Raw genomic sequence first — 14,453 nt, forward strand, 5'->3', positions numbered from 1 at the left:
AGCTTTCTTAATTGAGATAATGGTGGGACCCACGCATCCAGTTCCGTGTTACAGCAACAACTGTAAAACAAGCAAACCCCCATGTTAGCAACACTAGTGTCAGTAACAGCCATGATAGGAATCATCACCAACTGGCTAAGTGAGGCTTGCTAATGATCCTCTTAGAAATGGACAGATTTGAAGCTTGGCAGCAGATAAAAAACTCAAAACCAAGGACAGAGATTTAACTCTCCTTAAGCCTTGCTTCATAGCCCCTGAAAAGTGATGACTACCTTGTACATTTCCGAAGGTGGTGCTATAGGGTCAGGAAATGGGAGCCCATTGGCCTGGGTCATCAACAGAACAGGTCAGCCTCCAGACGGTCACTGCTTATCTTTTCAGACAAGAATCTCTTCAGAGCCTGCAATGTTCAGAAGCCCATTTAGAAGCCTACAGTGGCTCTTCCTTGACTATCAGATAAAGTCTAAATTCCTTAGAATGGGATCAAAACTTTTCACAACCTGAGCTTATTTTTAGTCTAATTTCTAGGCACTTCTCTTACATAGCCTTCACTCTAGCCACGTTGTCTCTCAAATTCACCATACATTTTTAGACTACAATGCCATTTTTATTTTGGTAAAATGTGTATAACATAATACTGATCATTTTAACCATTTGTAAGTGTATGATTCAGTGGCATTAAATACATTTACAATGTTTTGTACCCATCACCATTATCTATATGTAAAACTGTTTCATCATACCCAACATAAACTCTGTACCCATCACACAGTAACTTCCCTTTCCTCCTTTCCTCAGCTCCTGGTAACCTTTATTCTACTTTCTGTCTCTATGAATTTATCTACTCTAGGTACCTCATATAATGGTATCATACAATACTTGTCTTTCTGTGTCTGGCTTATTTCTCTAAGCGTAATGTTTTCAAGGTTCATCCGTGTTGTTGCATGTCAGAATTTCACTCCTTTTAACGGCTGAGTAATAGTCCATTGTATGTATATACTACATTTTGTTTATGCATTCATCCATCAGTGGGCACTTGTGTTGGTTCTCCCTTTTGGTTATTGTAAATAATGCTGCTATGAACATTGGTGTACAGATATGTATTAGAGTCCCTGCTTTCAATTCTTTTGGATATATAACTAAGAGTGGAATTGCTGGGTTATACAGTAGTTCTAGGTTTCAATTTTGAAGAACTGCCAAACTGTTTTCCACAGTGGCTGAAACATTTTACATTTCCATCAATACTGTATGAGGGTTCCAGCTTCTCCACATCCTTGTCAACATTTTTATTTTTCGTTTGGTTTGGTTTTATTTATTTACTTATTTGTGTTTTTTTTTATGGTAGCCATCCTAATGGGTGTGAAGTAATATCTTACTATGATTTTGATTTGCATTTCCCCAATAACTAAAGATGTTGAACAAATGTGCTTATTGGCTGTGTATGTAACTTATTTGGAGAAATGTCTATTCAAGTCCTTTGCATATCTTTAAATTGGGTTGTTTGCTTTTGGATTGTTGAGTTATAGAAGTTCTTTATATATTCTGGATATGAATCTCTTGTCAGAGAAATGATTTGTAAATATTTTCTCCCATTCTGTCTTTTTGCTTTCTTGATAGTACACTTTGATGCACATAAGTTCTTAATTGTGATGAAATCTAAAAATTTTCTTTTGTTGACTATACTTTTGATGTCACATCTATGAAATTTTTGCCAAATTCAATGCCATGAGGATTTCTCCCAATGTTTTGTTTTCTTCTAAGAATTTTATAATTTTAATTCTTAATTTTATTTAGGTCTTTCATCCATTTTGAGTTAATTTTCATATATGGTGAAAGGTAAGGAAAGGTCCAACTTTATTCTTTTGTATGTGGATATCCAGTTCCCCCAACACCATTTGCTGAAAAAACTGTCCTTCCTGTATTGAATGATCTTGGCACTCTTATCAAAAATCAATTGGCCAATTATGGGAATAATTTTCTCTGAGATCTCTAGTCTATGCTATTGATCTGTATGTCTGTTCTTATGCCAGTACCATATTGTTTCAAGTGCTGTAGCCATGTTGTAAGTTTTGAAGTTGAAAAGTGTTTGTGAACAGTGAAAGTGTTCTTTCAAATCTATTCTTTTTCAAAATTCTTTTGGCTAGTTGGGATCCCTTGAAATTCCATATGAATATAAAGGTTGGCTTTTCCATTTCTGCAAAAAAGTCTGTTTCAATAGGGAATGTATTGAATCTGTAGCTCACTTTAGGTAGTATTGACATTTTAATAACGTTAAGTCTTCCTATCCATGAACATTGATATCTTTTCATTTATTTAGATATGTAAAAATTTCTTTCAGCAATGTTTTATAGTTTTCAGCATACAAATCTTTTACCTTTTTTGTGAGATTTATTCCTCAGTATTTAATTCTTTTAGATGCTATCGTAAATGGAATTGCTTTCTGAATTTCTTTTTGGACTGTGAAACAATCCAAAAGGAAACAAGTGATTTTTGCATGTTGATCTTGTAATATACAACTTTGCTGAATTTGTTTATTAGCTCCAGTAGATTCCTTGTGGATTCTTTGGACTTCTCTATACATAGGATCATCATGTCATCTACAAATACCTCTTCCTTTCCAATTTGGATGCCTTTTCTTCCTTTTTCTTGGCTAACAGTTCTGACTAGAACTACTAGTACAATGTTGAATAGCAGCTGTGAAAGTGGGCCTCCTTGTCTTGTTCCTGATCTTAGGGGGCAGCTTTCAGTCTTTCACCACTGAGTATAGTATTAGCTGTGGGTTTTTCATAAATATCATGTTGAGGAATTTCCCCTCTATTCCTAGTTTTCTAAGAAGTTTTGTCATGAAAGGGTGTTGGATTTTGTCAAATGTCTTTGCTGTTTCAGCTGAGATGATCACATGCCTCCCTTTTTAAATTAATGTGATGTTAAATTGATTGATTTTATATTGAACCACTCTGTATTCCTGGTATAAATGCCACTTGGTCATGGTAAACAATCCTTTTAATATGCTGTTGAAGTTAATTTGTTAATATTTTGAGTATTTTTGCACTTATATTCATAGGGGATTTTAGTTTGCAATTTTCTTGTAGTGTCTTTTTATCTGGCTCTGATATCAGGATAATGCTGGCCTCATAGAATGAGACAGGAAGTGTTCCTTCCTCTTCCATTTTTTGGTAAGAGTTTAAGAAGAATTGGTGTTTATTATTCTTTAGATGTTTGGTAGAATTCACCTGTGAAGCCACCTGCTCCTGGACTTTTCTTTGTTCATGCTGGTTGGGGGGGAAAGTCTAGGGTTTAAAGAAAAAAATTCTTGCTGCAAGGTCTCTTCTTTAGAGAGCCAAGGCCCGCAAAAGAATTTTCCCAGGGACTCCTACCAATATACCTAGTTCACTCTTATGCTTCACTCACTGTTTAAATTATTTCTAGTTATTTCAAAGTAAATTACACTTGCAAGAGTAAAAATGTCACATAAATTCCTCCTGCAAGGGCAAAGATTCACAAGATAGCATGAGGAATTTCTTTCAGGATTGAGTGTCAACAGAGTCATTCTAAAGTGACCTTTTGAGGGAGATAACACTGAATTTAAAATGAGCTGGAATTTGTACTTAGACTCATTACTTCATTACTTATGTATACATTATGTGGATGGTATGCTTCAGGTCACAAAGGCTGGACCCAAGTACATTGAGTCATAAGTAAACAACTTCCTTTACATCTATTTGAAAATCTTTAGGTCTGTTTAAAAAGCACTTGTGTTTTATTCCTCTTTATGGAAACCAGGGGTTAAAAACAGAAGTTAAAAGCTTGGACCTTGGAATTGGACAGTCTGGGATAACATCTATAGTTATTATGATTAATTACATATATTAAAAGCAGATTAGATAAACCTGAGAGTTAAAATTCCTAGTTCTTCAGGCTTTTCTGAACTCCAAGTTTTCCCTTACCTTGATCCAAGGTTTCTGGGTTTTTTCCCCCTACATTTTTCTTTTTCTGGGCACTTGCCTCACCAGTACTTGTAAGTGTATTCAGATGCCCATAAATTAGGAAGACCATAAGAGACCAAATGAAACTCTTTGCTTCAACTGCTACACAGTTGGGATATTTTGGCTATAGAGCTCTAGGAAACAGTACTGGTAGGAAATAATTGACCAAAAACTAATGAAGAATAATAGTGTCTGCACTTCCTTTTACCCCAAGGTAGGGTGGGGAAGGGCATGACTTCTAGGCCTCCCTATTAATCTCTTTGCTCTTTTAATCTTTGGCCATGGAAAAATGCCCTTCTTGATCTTAGATTGGCCACCCAAATCTGTGCTCCACAGCATTCGTTAATTTGATCTCCTCAAATACAGCTGCAATCCATTTTCTTTGAATTTTTCTTCCTTTGCTGCATTTGTTAAAATTAGACTTTAAGTCCCTTGAGGAAAGAATCCTTTTTTTTTTTTTTTAAATTTATTTATTATTTTATTTTATTATTTTTTATTTTTTTGGCTGTGTTGGGTCTTCATTTCTGTGCGAGCGCTTTCTCTAGTTGCGGCAAGCAGGGGCCACTCTTCATCGCGGTGCGCGGGCCTCTCACTATCGCAGCCTCTCTTGTTGCGGAGCACAGGTTCCAGACGCGCAGGCTCAGTAGTTGTGGCTCACAGGCCTAGTTGCTCCGTGGCATGTGGGATCTTCCCAGACCAGGGCTCGATCCCGTGTCCCCTGCATTGGCAGGCAGATTCTCAACCACTGCGCCACCAGGGAAGCCCGGCAAGAATCTTTTTATCTCACATATAATTCTTTTGGGTGGTCATGTGTTAATAACAAAATTTAAAACACCTAACCTTATTTATAAAGTTGGTTTTCATGTTTAAATGGCTAAAGGAACCATGAAAGGGGAAGAATGGATGTGTGCCTAGGACACACTACTTGATACATGTGATCTCATTTCATCTTTAATGACACTGCAATGCAGTTGTGTTCCTATTTTACAGATGAGGCTCAGAAAGAAGTGGTCTGGCTGCAAATTTAAACCAAACTTTTGTTGATGTCAAAAATCTCATGCTCTTTCCCTATACTATTTTCCTCAGACTTGTACTGGAAACAGCTGAGATCTGAACCCAGTTGATTCAGGTCCTTAACTCCTTCATGGTTCCTTAACTCAACTTCTATGGTTTCAACAGCATAAAAATCAAGCTCAGTGGAAAAGCAAGTATAAATTTATCAAATGTGCTATCAATGAATTAACTTTTAAAAACTAAAAATACTTTGAGAAGTGGTTAGGACCCCAGATAAAATATAAATTTGGCATGGATGCTCTAGGTTAGGTTGTATCATAGAGCAGAAACCCAAGCTTTCTTGATTCATGGCACCCCTAGGCCAAAAGAAACAGCTAACCACTCTGGTTATTAAGTAGGTAGGTCCTAACAACTTAAGAAATATTTGTATCTTAATATCTTACAAGAACTATTTGAAAAAAATAATACATGTAAATTGAAATAAATATATCTATTTCATTCTAAAATTGCCATAATTATCTATTAATGGGAGGTGTGCATCTTTTGGGCACTGCACAACTTCTCAAACCTTGAAATAAAATCCCCTTCATTCCTTGTTAAACATTGATTTTTCACTTGATACTTGCTTTTTTTATCACAGTCACCACCTAAAACCTAGTCTTACAAAGATACGGTAACATCAAAAAATGTTGTGCATTTTAATGTTGAAACTGTGAACTATTTTGAGCTAATAGTTTTACATGGTATCTGACAGATGTCATTGTGTTTCCCTCAAAAATGTAAAATATCCCATGGTGCTCCTGTGAGTTCAGTGCAGCACCTTGGGGGGCTTAGGGGCCAGGCAAGCCTTAAGAATATCACTTACTCTCCTATCATTTACCTTTTCTTCTTTCTCTCCCTCCTTTCTTCCCTTCTCTACCTCTCTCCCTTCTTAGGTTTTTCCCCTATGCTTATTTTATAATGATAAAACCTCTTGAAGCTTCATTTGTAACTCTAATTCTCCCTCCATGACATCTTATAATATACACTGAAATTTTCAACCTGGAGTGAAGTCAATGGAAAAGCCTATGTTTTGACTGAACGACATATGGAAATCTGATGTTTAGACACATTTTCCTAGCAACAAAGCAAAGTTTTCACCAAAGAATTTTTACGTTATCCTATTGACAGTCTTGCACTTGATGAACCAGGGAAGATAGAAAGAGAGAGAGGGAGCGGGAGGGAGGAAGGAAGGAAAAGAAACTTGATTGTTAAATCTTTAAGAGTGTATAAAGTACCATGCACATTCTTAGAGCAGGACGACATGGAGAGAAAGGCTGGGCTCCCCCAGAACCTAGGCATCCACAGAGTTAATCCTAGATACCCGTCTATTGGCTCAGGTCAAGTTTAGGTGGAAGATGGGGTCATGGGAGCGGGAAGAGTATACAGCCTAGAAGCACAGGCTTTGGAGTCAGGCTGAGTTCAAGTTCTGCCTCTAGAACTTAGTAGCTCTGTGCCCCTGGCAAGTTACTTAGTCTTGTGTGTTTCAGATTTTTTCTTTTTCTCAGCAAAATGGGAATAATAGTACCTATCTCAGGGTTGTGTTTTCAGGACCGATGAACACTTGTAAAGTCCATATCATTTTGTCTGACACGTTTAAAGGCTAGGGAGTTGATGGTTATCAGTGTTATCATTATTATCAAAACAGGGCTGCCTCACGGATGAGAGACAACAGAGATAAGGTCTGCTGAACAAAGTCAAAGGTACAGAGAGAAGAAACAGTGGGGAGAGTGGCAGAGTTCGCATCAAGTAGACGGCATCCGGAACTCTGAGATACTGCTGACAGGAATGTAAATGGGCACAACCCTTTCCAAACACCACTGGGCAGCGTGTGCAAACGCCCTGACTTAGCAATTCCATTTCTCGATATAAGTTCACACAAATGCACATCTCTGTGGACCCAAGAACATGTTTATAGCATTATTATTCTAATAGCCAAAAAATTAGAAACAACTCAAAAGTAGGATGGATAATTACCATGTGGTATATTCATACAGCGGAATCCTATTCAGCAATGAAGTGAATGAACTACTGCCACACACAACAACCTGGATGCATCTCACATGCAACGTTGAGCAAAAGGCAGACACAAAACAGCACCTGCTGTATGACTGCATTTATGTAAAGTTCATGAACAGGCAGACCAATCTATGACTAGAAATAAGGATAGTAGTTACCTTTTGGGGGACAGAGTTAGTGACTGGGAAGGTGCATGGAGAGCCTACCTGGTGCTGGTTACAATGTGTTCACTTTTTGAAAATCCATCAAGCTGCCGCCCTACGATTTATGCACGTATTTATATATATGTCTGTGCACTTTCATATGTTTGTTTTACTCTAATAAAGAGTTTAAGAAAAAAATTGGCCAAAGTATTCAAAAGATATTGCTATAGACTGAATATTGTCCTCCCCACCCCCTGCCAATTCATATGTTAAAACCCAATCCCCCATGTGATGGTGGGAGGTGAGGCCTCTGAAAGGTGATTAGGTCATGAGGGTAGAGCCCTCATGAATGGGATTAACGCCCTACGAGAGAGACTGAGAGCTCCCTTGCCCCTCCCACCATACGAGGACACAGCAAGAAGACGGCCATCTATAAACCAGAAAGTGGGCCCTCACAAGCTACCGAATTGCTGGCACCTTGATCTTGGACTTTCCAGCCTCCGGAACTGTGAGAAATATGTTTCTGTTGTTTAGAAGCTACCCAGTCTATGGCATTCTGCTATAGCAGCCTGAATGAACGAAGACAGATCTCTTCACAGGTTTCCTTTTTAGTAGAGAGGGTTGCATTAAAGAAAAAACAAAAAGACTTTGGTACTAAGGAAAAACATGAAAAGAAAATATAAAGCATAACAACAGTTATGTTTACAAACTGCAGGTCAACGGTTCTACCATGCCTGACTCTGTGTGAATTAGGATAGGCTTGCTCACGCTACGGTAACAGCTCCCAAATCTCAGGGGCTCAACACAGGCTCCTTTCTTGTTCCACACGACGTCCAGCACACGCCAGCAGAAGGCACTGCTCCTCGTGCTCCCCCAGGGACCCGGGCTGGAGGAAGCTGCATCCTGACATGTGTGTCCACAAGGACGTCTATGGTGCAGAGAACACAGGGCATTGAACATGGCTGGATTTGAACATGGCTGCCCCAAAGAAAGACAGGACCTTTCCACTCCCTTTGCACTGGCCAGAACAGGTCACACCATCAGGCCTAACCCCAAAAGGGTAGATGTGCCATCACACTACAGGCAGGAAGGAGAGGAGCTGGAGAGGAAACAGCTTTACTGATGCCACACTTACCCCTATGGCTCCCAGGCTCAGTCGCATTCAGAATTCTGTCTACGAGACAACTGAGTGGTTGACAACCACCCACGCTTCTCTCTCTTATCCCTCTAGCAGGAGGTCATGGAAGAAGCAAGCTGGATCTCCAGACCACTGCCACCCCCTTGCCAACTGGTCCCCAATATGGTGACTGCTATCATGTATGATCTGGTCCCTGCTGCAGGGCTTCTAAACTTTCCGGACCGAAGAGCAGAGTGGAGTCGCAGCCTACGTGGGGTTACGTAACAGCCAGGGCGGCGCGGGGACAATCCCGTATGGCTGAACAATCCCTGAGAATCCCCACCGTGGTTGGTGAGGGGCTGTGGGGCTATCGGATTGCTGGGTGTATCACTCTCACTCACAGAAGAAAAAATGAAGGGACGAGAGCGGAGGAGAGACAGGTACAGAGCTAGAGGGGAGGAAAGAAGTGGATGAGGGGGTGAGAGGAAAAGAGTGAGACAGCAGAAATAGAAAAAAAGCTTTCTGTCTCCAATCTGTCCCAGATGCGAAGCTTTTCTTATGTCTTACATAGTGTGACTCTAGGCTTTTGGTAGCATTTCCACTTCTGCTAGGTTTTTATTAAATAAGTACCACGCTGGAACCCACTCCGTTTATTAATAAAGAAATGACTGCACATATCTCAAGAAAGGAAGCACCCAGCAGGCTCCTATTCTCTGCCAACACATGTCTCTCCTGCCGCTGCCAGAACAGGGGGATCCCAAGTGGACATGTCACCGCAGCACTCAGGGGAAGCAGGAGCAAACCCTTGCATTTTAAATGTGATCTCTTAGGAGCACATACCAGGGTCGGGAGAAGTGTACTAATACTAAAGGTTTTCGTGTTGGTTTTTTAACTCACCGACTTGCGATATAATTTAATTTTAATCTGGATTCAAAAGATACAAAAGAGGTTGAAACATTTTGAGATAAAATGAAGAGCTGAACAGGGATGGGGGTTTAAAAATGAAAACTGTCCTGTGGTAACAACTGGACGCCTGATTTCCCTGCGCTATACAATCCAAGTAACTTATTCAGATGCTGACAGACGTGAGCCTTGCTTGTTACACCAATTCCTTTTATTGTGGAAGAAATCACTTCATTTAGTAAAGGCCAGTGATGTCAGGTAGAAATAGACAGTGGATGGAATCAATCGAAAATGTCAGAAAAGAGGCAGAGCTTGTTTCCGACAAGTCCAGTCTCTGAAAAGTCTGCGGGAGCTAAAGAAGTGGCTGGTTCCTCAGGCTTCTCAAAATGTTGCCAGGAGCCCTTTAATTGGTAGGCTCTCCCTGTACATTCTGAAAGGATTCAAGTTCCAGAAACAGGTTTCCATGTAAACTTTTCAGGAACGCATCTGCTGTGGAAAATAAGATGTGTGTAGTAGCATCGTGACCCCAAACAAAGCATAAAGAGAAAGATACACGTAAAAATGTTTATTGAAAATGGAAAATTCTTCCCACATAAGGAAGAGGTGACCAGACCCACGGTACAAACAGGTTCTGACTTGAAGATTGGTGATTTAAAGAAAATGCGACCACTTGCATTTCTTGCTAAAAATAAGCCAAGGGGAGCTTAATTGAAAAGACATGCTATGGCAGCTGTTGTTGGGTTTTAGGTCAAATAACCAATGAGTCCAACTCAAGGTGAGACTGGGTAAGCCTCATTAAAGAGTGTGGCTGAAGGGCAAGGAGACAGTATAAATTACTGCCCTTTGAGAACTGATGTGGTCGCTCTCCTTTTCTTTGAAGATTTTAATTAGAAATTTATTCCTCTTCACAGATTTTGTTTTTTAAAGGCCACACCGTGCAGCACGTGGGATCTTAATTCCCCAACCAGGGATCGAACCCATTATTCTTCTTCACAGATGCTTCAGTTAGTTGTGTTTTAATTATAGACCTTGATCAGAAAAGCAAAAAGAAAAGCAAACAGAGCCAGGACCACAGACATCCTCAGTGCACAGTCCTGGTGTAGCCTTTGCAATGGTAGCGCCATTCTGGAACTCGCCGAGTCTCGCTGAGTTGCATCCAAGGTGTGGGATACTGAATTCAGGTGGTTCCCAAGCCTATTTCTGAATTCCTATAGAGAGAGAAACATAGAGGAAAACGAAAGACATTAAGGATGCAAAATAAGAAAGAAAAAAAGTGCTAATGTGGCATCAGTCAAGCAAAGGATCCCGAGAAGGAGCTATTTTTTTTATTGAGATATGATTGACATATAATATTGTATTAGTTTCAGGTACACAACATAAGGATTCAATATTTGTATACATTGTGAAATGAGCACCACAGTAAGTCTAGTTACAACACAGTTACAATTTTTTTCCCTTGTAATGAGAACTTTTAAGATCTACTCTCTAACCAACTTCCAAATATACAATGCAGTATTGTTAACTATAGTCAGCATGCTGTACGTTACATTCCCAGGACATATTTACATTATAACTGGAAGTCTGTATCTTTTGACTCCCTTCACCCATCACCCACCTGCCACCCCCGTGTCTGACAACCACTAATCTGCTCTCTGCATCTATATATTCGGTTTTGTTTTGTTTTTTCAGATTCTATGTCTTTCTCTGACTTATTTTACTTAGCATAATGCCCTCAAGGTCCATCCATGTTGTTGTGAATGGCAAGACTTCCGTTTTTTACACCTGAGTAATACTCCATTGTATACATATGCCCCATCTTCCTTGTCCATTCACCCATTGATGGACACTTAAGTTGCTTCCATGTCTTGGCTATTGTAAATAATGCTGCAGTGAACATGGGATGCATGTATCTTTTTGAGTTAGTGTTTTTGTTTCCTTTGCGTAAACACTCAGAAGTAGAATTGCTGGATCATATGGTAGTTCTATTTTTAGTTTTTTAAGGAAACTCCATACTGTTTTCCAGAGTGGCTGCACCAATTTACACTCCCACCAACAGTGCATGCGGGTTCCCTTTTCTCCATATGTTCACCAACATTTGTTAGTTCTTATCTCTTTTGATGACAGCCATTGTAACAGGTATGAGGTTATATCTCATTGTGGTTTTAATTTGCATCTCCCCGATGATTAGTGCTGATGAGCATCTTTTCACGCATCTGTTGGCCATCTGTATGTCTTCTTTGGTAAACTGTCTATTCAGATCCTCTGCCCATTTTTAAAATCAGATTTTTTTTTTTTTTTTGCTATTGAGCTGTATGAGTTCTTTATATATATTTTGGATATCAACCCCTTATCAGATATCAGATATATGATTTGCAAATATTTTCTCCCATTCAGCTGGTTGCCTTTTCATTTTGTTGATGTTCATTTTGTTGATGGTCTCCTTTGCTATGCAGAAGCTTTTTAGTTTGATGTAAGAAGAAGCTATCACTCACTCCTTCAACACAGGCACATTCAAACACCTACCATAGGCCAGGTAGGCCAAGTTAAGTACAAGTTATAGTTCCTTTCCTTGAAGGGTCAGACCAAGTTCATAAATTTCCAGATTATACACAAACTATATGAAAGAGACAAACAGTGTTTACGGAGAATCAAGGCAGACTTCACGAAGGGTAGAATTTATGTAGTGTGGAGTCATATCACAAATGTATCTAACTTTTAGGGATGCAACCATATCCACTCAGGAAAAGAAGAATGACAAAGGAACAAAACACGGAAGCCATTTTATCCATCAAACACGCCCCTCAGGACAGGGCCTCCCGGCTGGCGCACAGCTGCAGGAGGGCTGCCCCGACCCTCAGGGGGCACCTGAGGGGGTCTGAGTGGCCACAGGGATCCACCCCACGCGCAGCCTCTCCACCCACTCTGGTGTGCCATGCGCCAGACGTGGAAAGGCTGGGAAACCCTGCCTGGAGGGAGCACGAGGAGCTAGGAGACATGACGGTGAGACTTGGTAGTTGCTCTCTGTTCCCTGACGCGTCTCAGCAGGTGTGGGGAGGAGGGGACCGGGGCACCTGGCCACTCTCAGGGTGGTTCTAGTGTTTCAAAGTGTAATTTCGATTCCATGATATAAGATTTCCACCTTATGCACAGGCCTTAGAATCAGTGTCTCCCCTGTTGAAACCTGAATAACATTTTGAGAGATGGAGGCGGGGTGGGGAAGGAGAATACGGGATGGAAGAAACAGTGCGGGGCTGGGAGGAGGGGGCGACCCAGAGGCACGGCCGTGGAAGTGCAAGAAATCCACAGAAGCTCAAGATGCCTCCGAACAACCATTTCACGTGGCTTATTCTTTCCTTCCGCCCTCTCGAACAATCTTCTGGGGACAGCTTCGGCCTCTGTGTGGAAAGGCAGCCCCGCCACGCACAGTAGAAGCATTGGGAGTGTGCTTTACAGAAGGTAACTCTGGCACGAAGGTGCAGGGTGGATTGAGGGGAGGGGGGAGAATGGGGGCAGAGAATCCGGGGGCAAGTTGTGGCGACAGATGAGGTGGAGAGTGCTGAGGACCTGTGTTGGGAGGATGGCAGAAGGCACGGAAAGGAGGGAACAACAGACACTTAATGTAGAATCAACAGTACTTGAGTTCAGGTGAGTGGGTAATGGAGGGACAAAGAAGAGGAATGGGGAAATGAGAAGAACTTTCACAACCCAATTTCCACCAGCTAATATTTGCCTGTGATAGATATGGAAGAATTCTTGCTTTGACTATAGGAGACTGATTGCAAAATTAATATAGCTTTTGTCCACAAGGATAAATCTCTCAACCCTAATGGCAGTCAAGCCATCATTTACTTCTGGACTCTTCAGAGATCTGGGCTGACACCCTGCTGCTCTCCCTGCACTGGGGGCCCTTGACAAGAAGGTCACAGCTGGACAGACGGAGCCGTGGTCCCCGCAGCAGCGACGGCTGCACCCAGACCTGCCCCGGGAAACCGCTCTCTTGTAAGATTGGCTTTCTGAGTGATATTTTGGAGCTGGGAATATGTTGACAGGCTTTCATTTTGATTGGTTAAAAATAGCCCCAAGGTCTCAAGGACAGCACTCAACCTTGGGAAAGAATGCAGCCTTCTACAGCTAAAATAACGGAAGCTCTGTGGGTTCCTCAAAAGCAGAGAGGCTGCCTAATTCATCTCTGGGTTCTTGGAACCTGCACAGCGGCAAACACAGAGCAGGTACTCAGTAAGTGCTCAGAAATGAAAGAACGAATGAATGAGTGAATGAACGGATATGAGGATGTGTATTCCAGATGAGATACAACTGATCAAAAACATGCTTAGCTATGTCTCTGGTGATCGATGCGCACAACTGTAGACAAGTCTTGAGTTGTTGCCTCTAGCAATTAAACCATCACTTCCTAAGCCTGGGTTTACAAGAACTAAGAGGTTGATTAAGTTCTCCTAGGCCTGAGTTCTTTAACCTTTTTAAGTCACAGATGGCTTTGAGAAGGCAGTGAGGACTACAGACTGTTCCCCCAGAAAACTGTGGAGGCATCCGTGCACATATACACACAGCCTCGCTCACACCCTGCAAATGACTTCAGGAGGTTCACAGATCCAGACACTGTGGGGCCTGATGCTTTCTCTTAAAAAAAAAAAAAAAATCAATACAAAATTAAGAAACAGGGCCTTGGAAGGGGTCCGTCAAAGCGTCAGGCCCTGAATCTTAAGCTCTACTAGCTTAAGGGAAGATCTGCCCCTGTCCCACCCCCAGTTCAGAATAACGAACCTTGGTTCTGTGCCTGCAATCCCAGAAGCTGCCATTCGGTGATCACTGGTGTAGGGGGCCAGGGGTCAGGCTGCCCCGGGCAGGACTAGGTGAGTCTCATAGCATCAAGCATTTGGTTGGGTTTTTTAACACATTCTGCTTCACAAAGGTGCAGTACAGGTAAAGTACCTGTGCTCTCAGCCTGAAAATACCCTTCAACTTTTAACAAGAGTTTCGTAGAATTTCTTCCTCTGTTCCTTCCAACTCATTTGCCATAAAATTTTGCTCAAAATATAAAAGGTACCTATTAAACCAGCATTGTGGATTATCTGTGGCTGGGTTCAACACAGTCATTCTTCCTTGGGCACTGATTTTTCCCTCCCTCACTCAAACATTTAACACATCTGAACACAACTGACCCATATGGTGGCAAGCCGCTCTCCCGTCCCTGGGAGCAAGTCTGCATCACAG

General features: G+C 41.2%; 1 protein-coding gene across 4 annotated transcripts in view; it reads right to left on the reverse strand.

Annotated features, from left to right (window-relative positions):
* Positions 1–9,771: 9,771 nt before the first annotated feature.
* CDKAL1 (CDKAL1 threonylcarbamoyladenosine tRNA methylthiotransferase) overlaps positions 9,772–14,453 on the reverse strand; it is a 654,356-nt gene continuing 649,674 nt past the window's right edge. For all 4 annotated transcript variants that reach the window (XM_082346348.1, XM_082346350.1, XM_082346349.1 and 1 more), the window contains one exon: positions 9,772–10,429. In XM_082346348.1, the coding sequence (XP_082202474.1) occupies positions 10,238–10,429 (192 nt within the window). In that variant the 3' untranslated portion in view covers positions 9,772–10,237. The remainder of the gene's footprint in view (positions 10,430–14,453) is intronic.

This window comes from Balaenoptera borealis, assembly GCF_965194805.1.
Source record: "Balaenoptera borealis genome assembly, chromosome: 12".
Classification (NCBI taxonomy): Eukaryota; Metazoa; Chordata; class Mammalia; order Artiodactyla; family Balaenopteridae; genus Balaenoptera; species Balaenoptera borealis.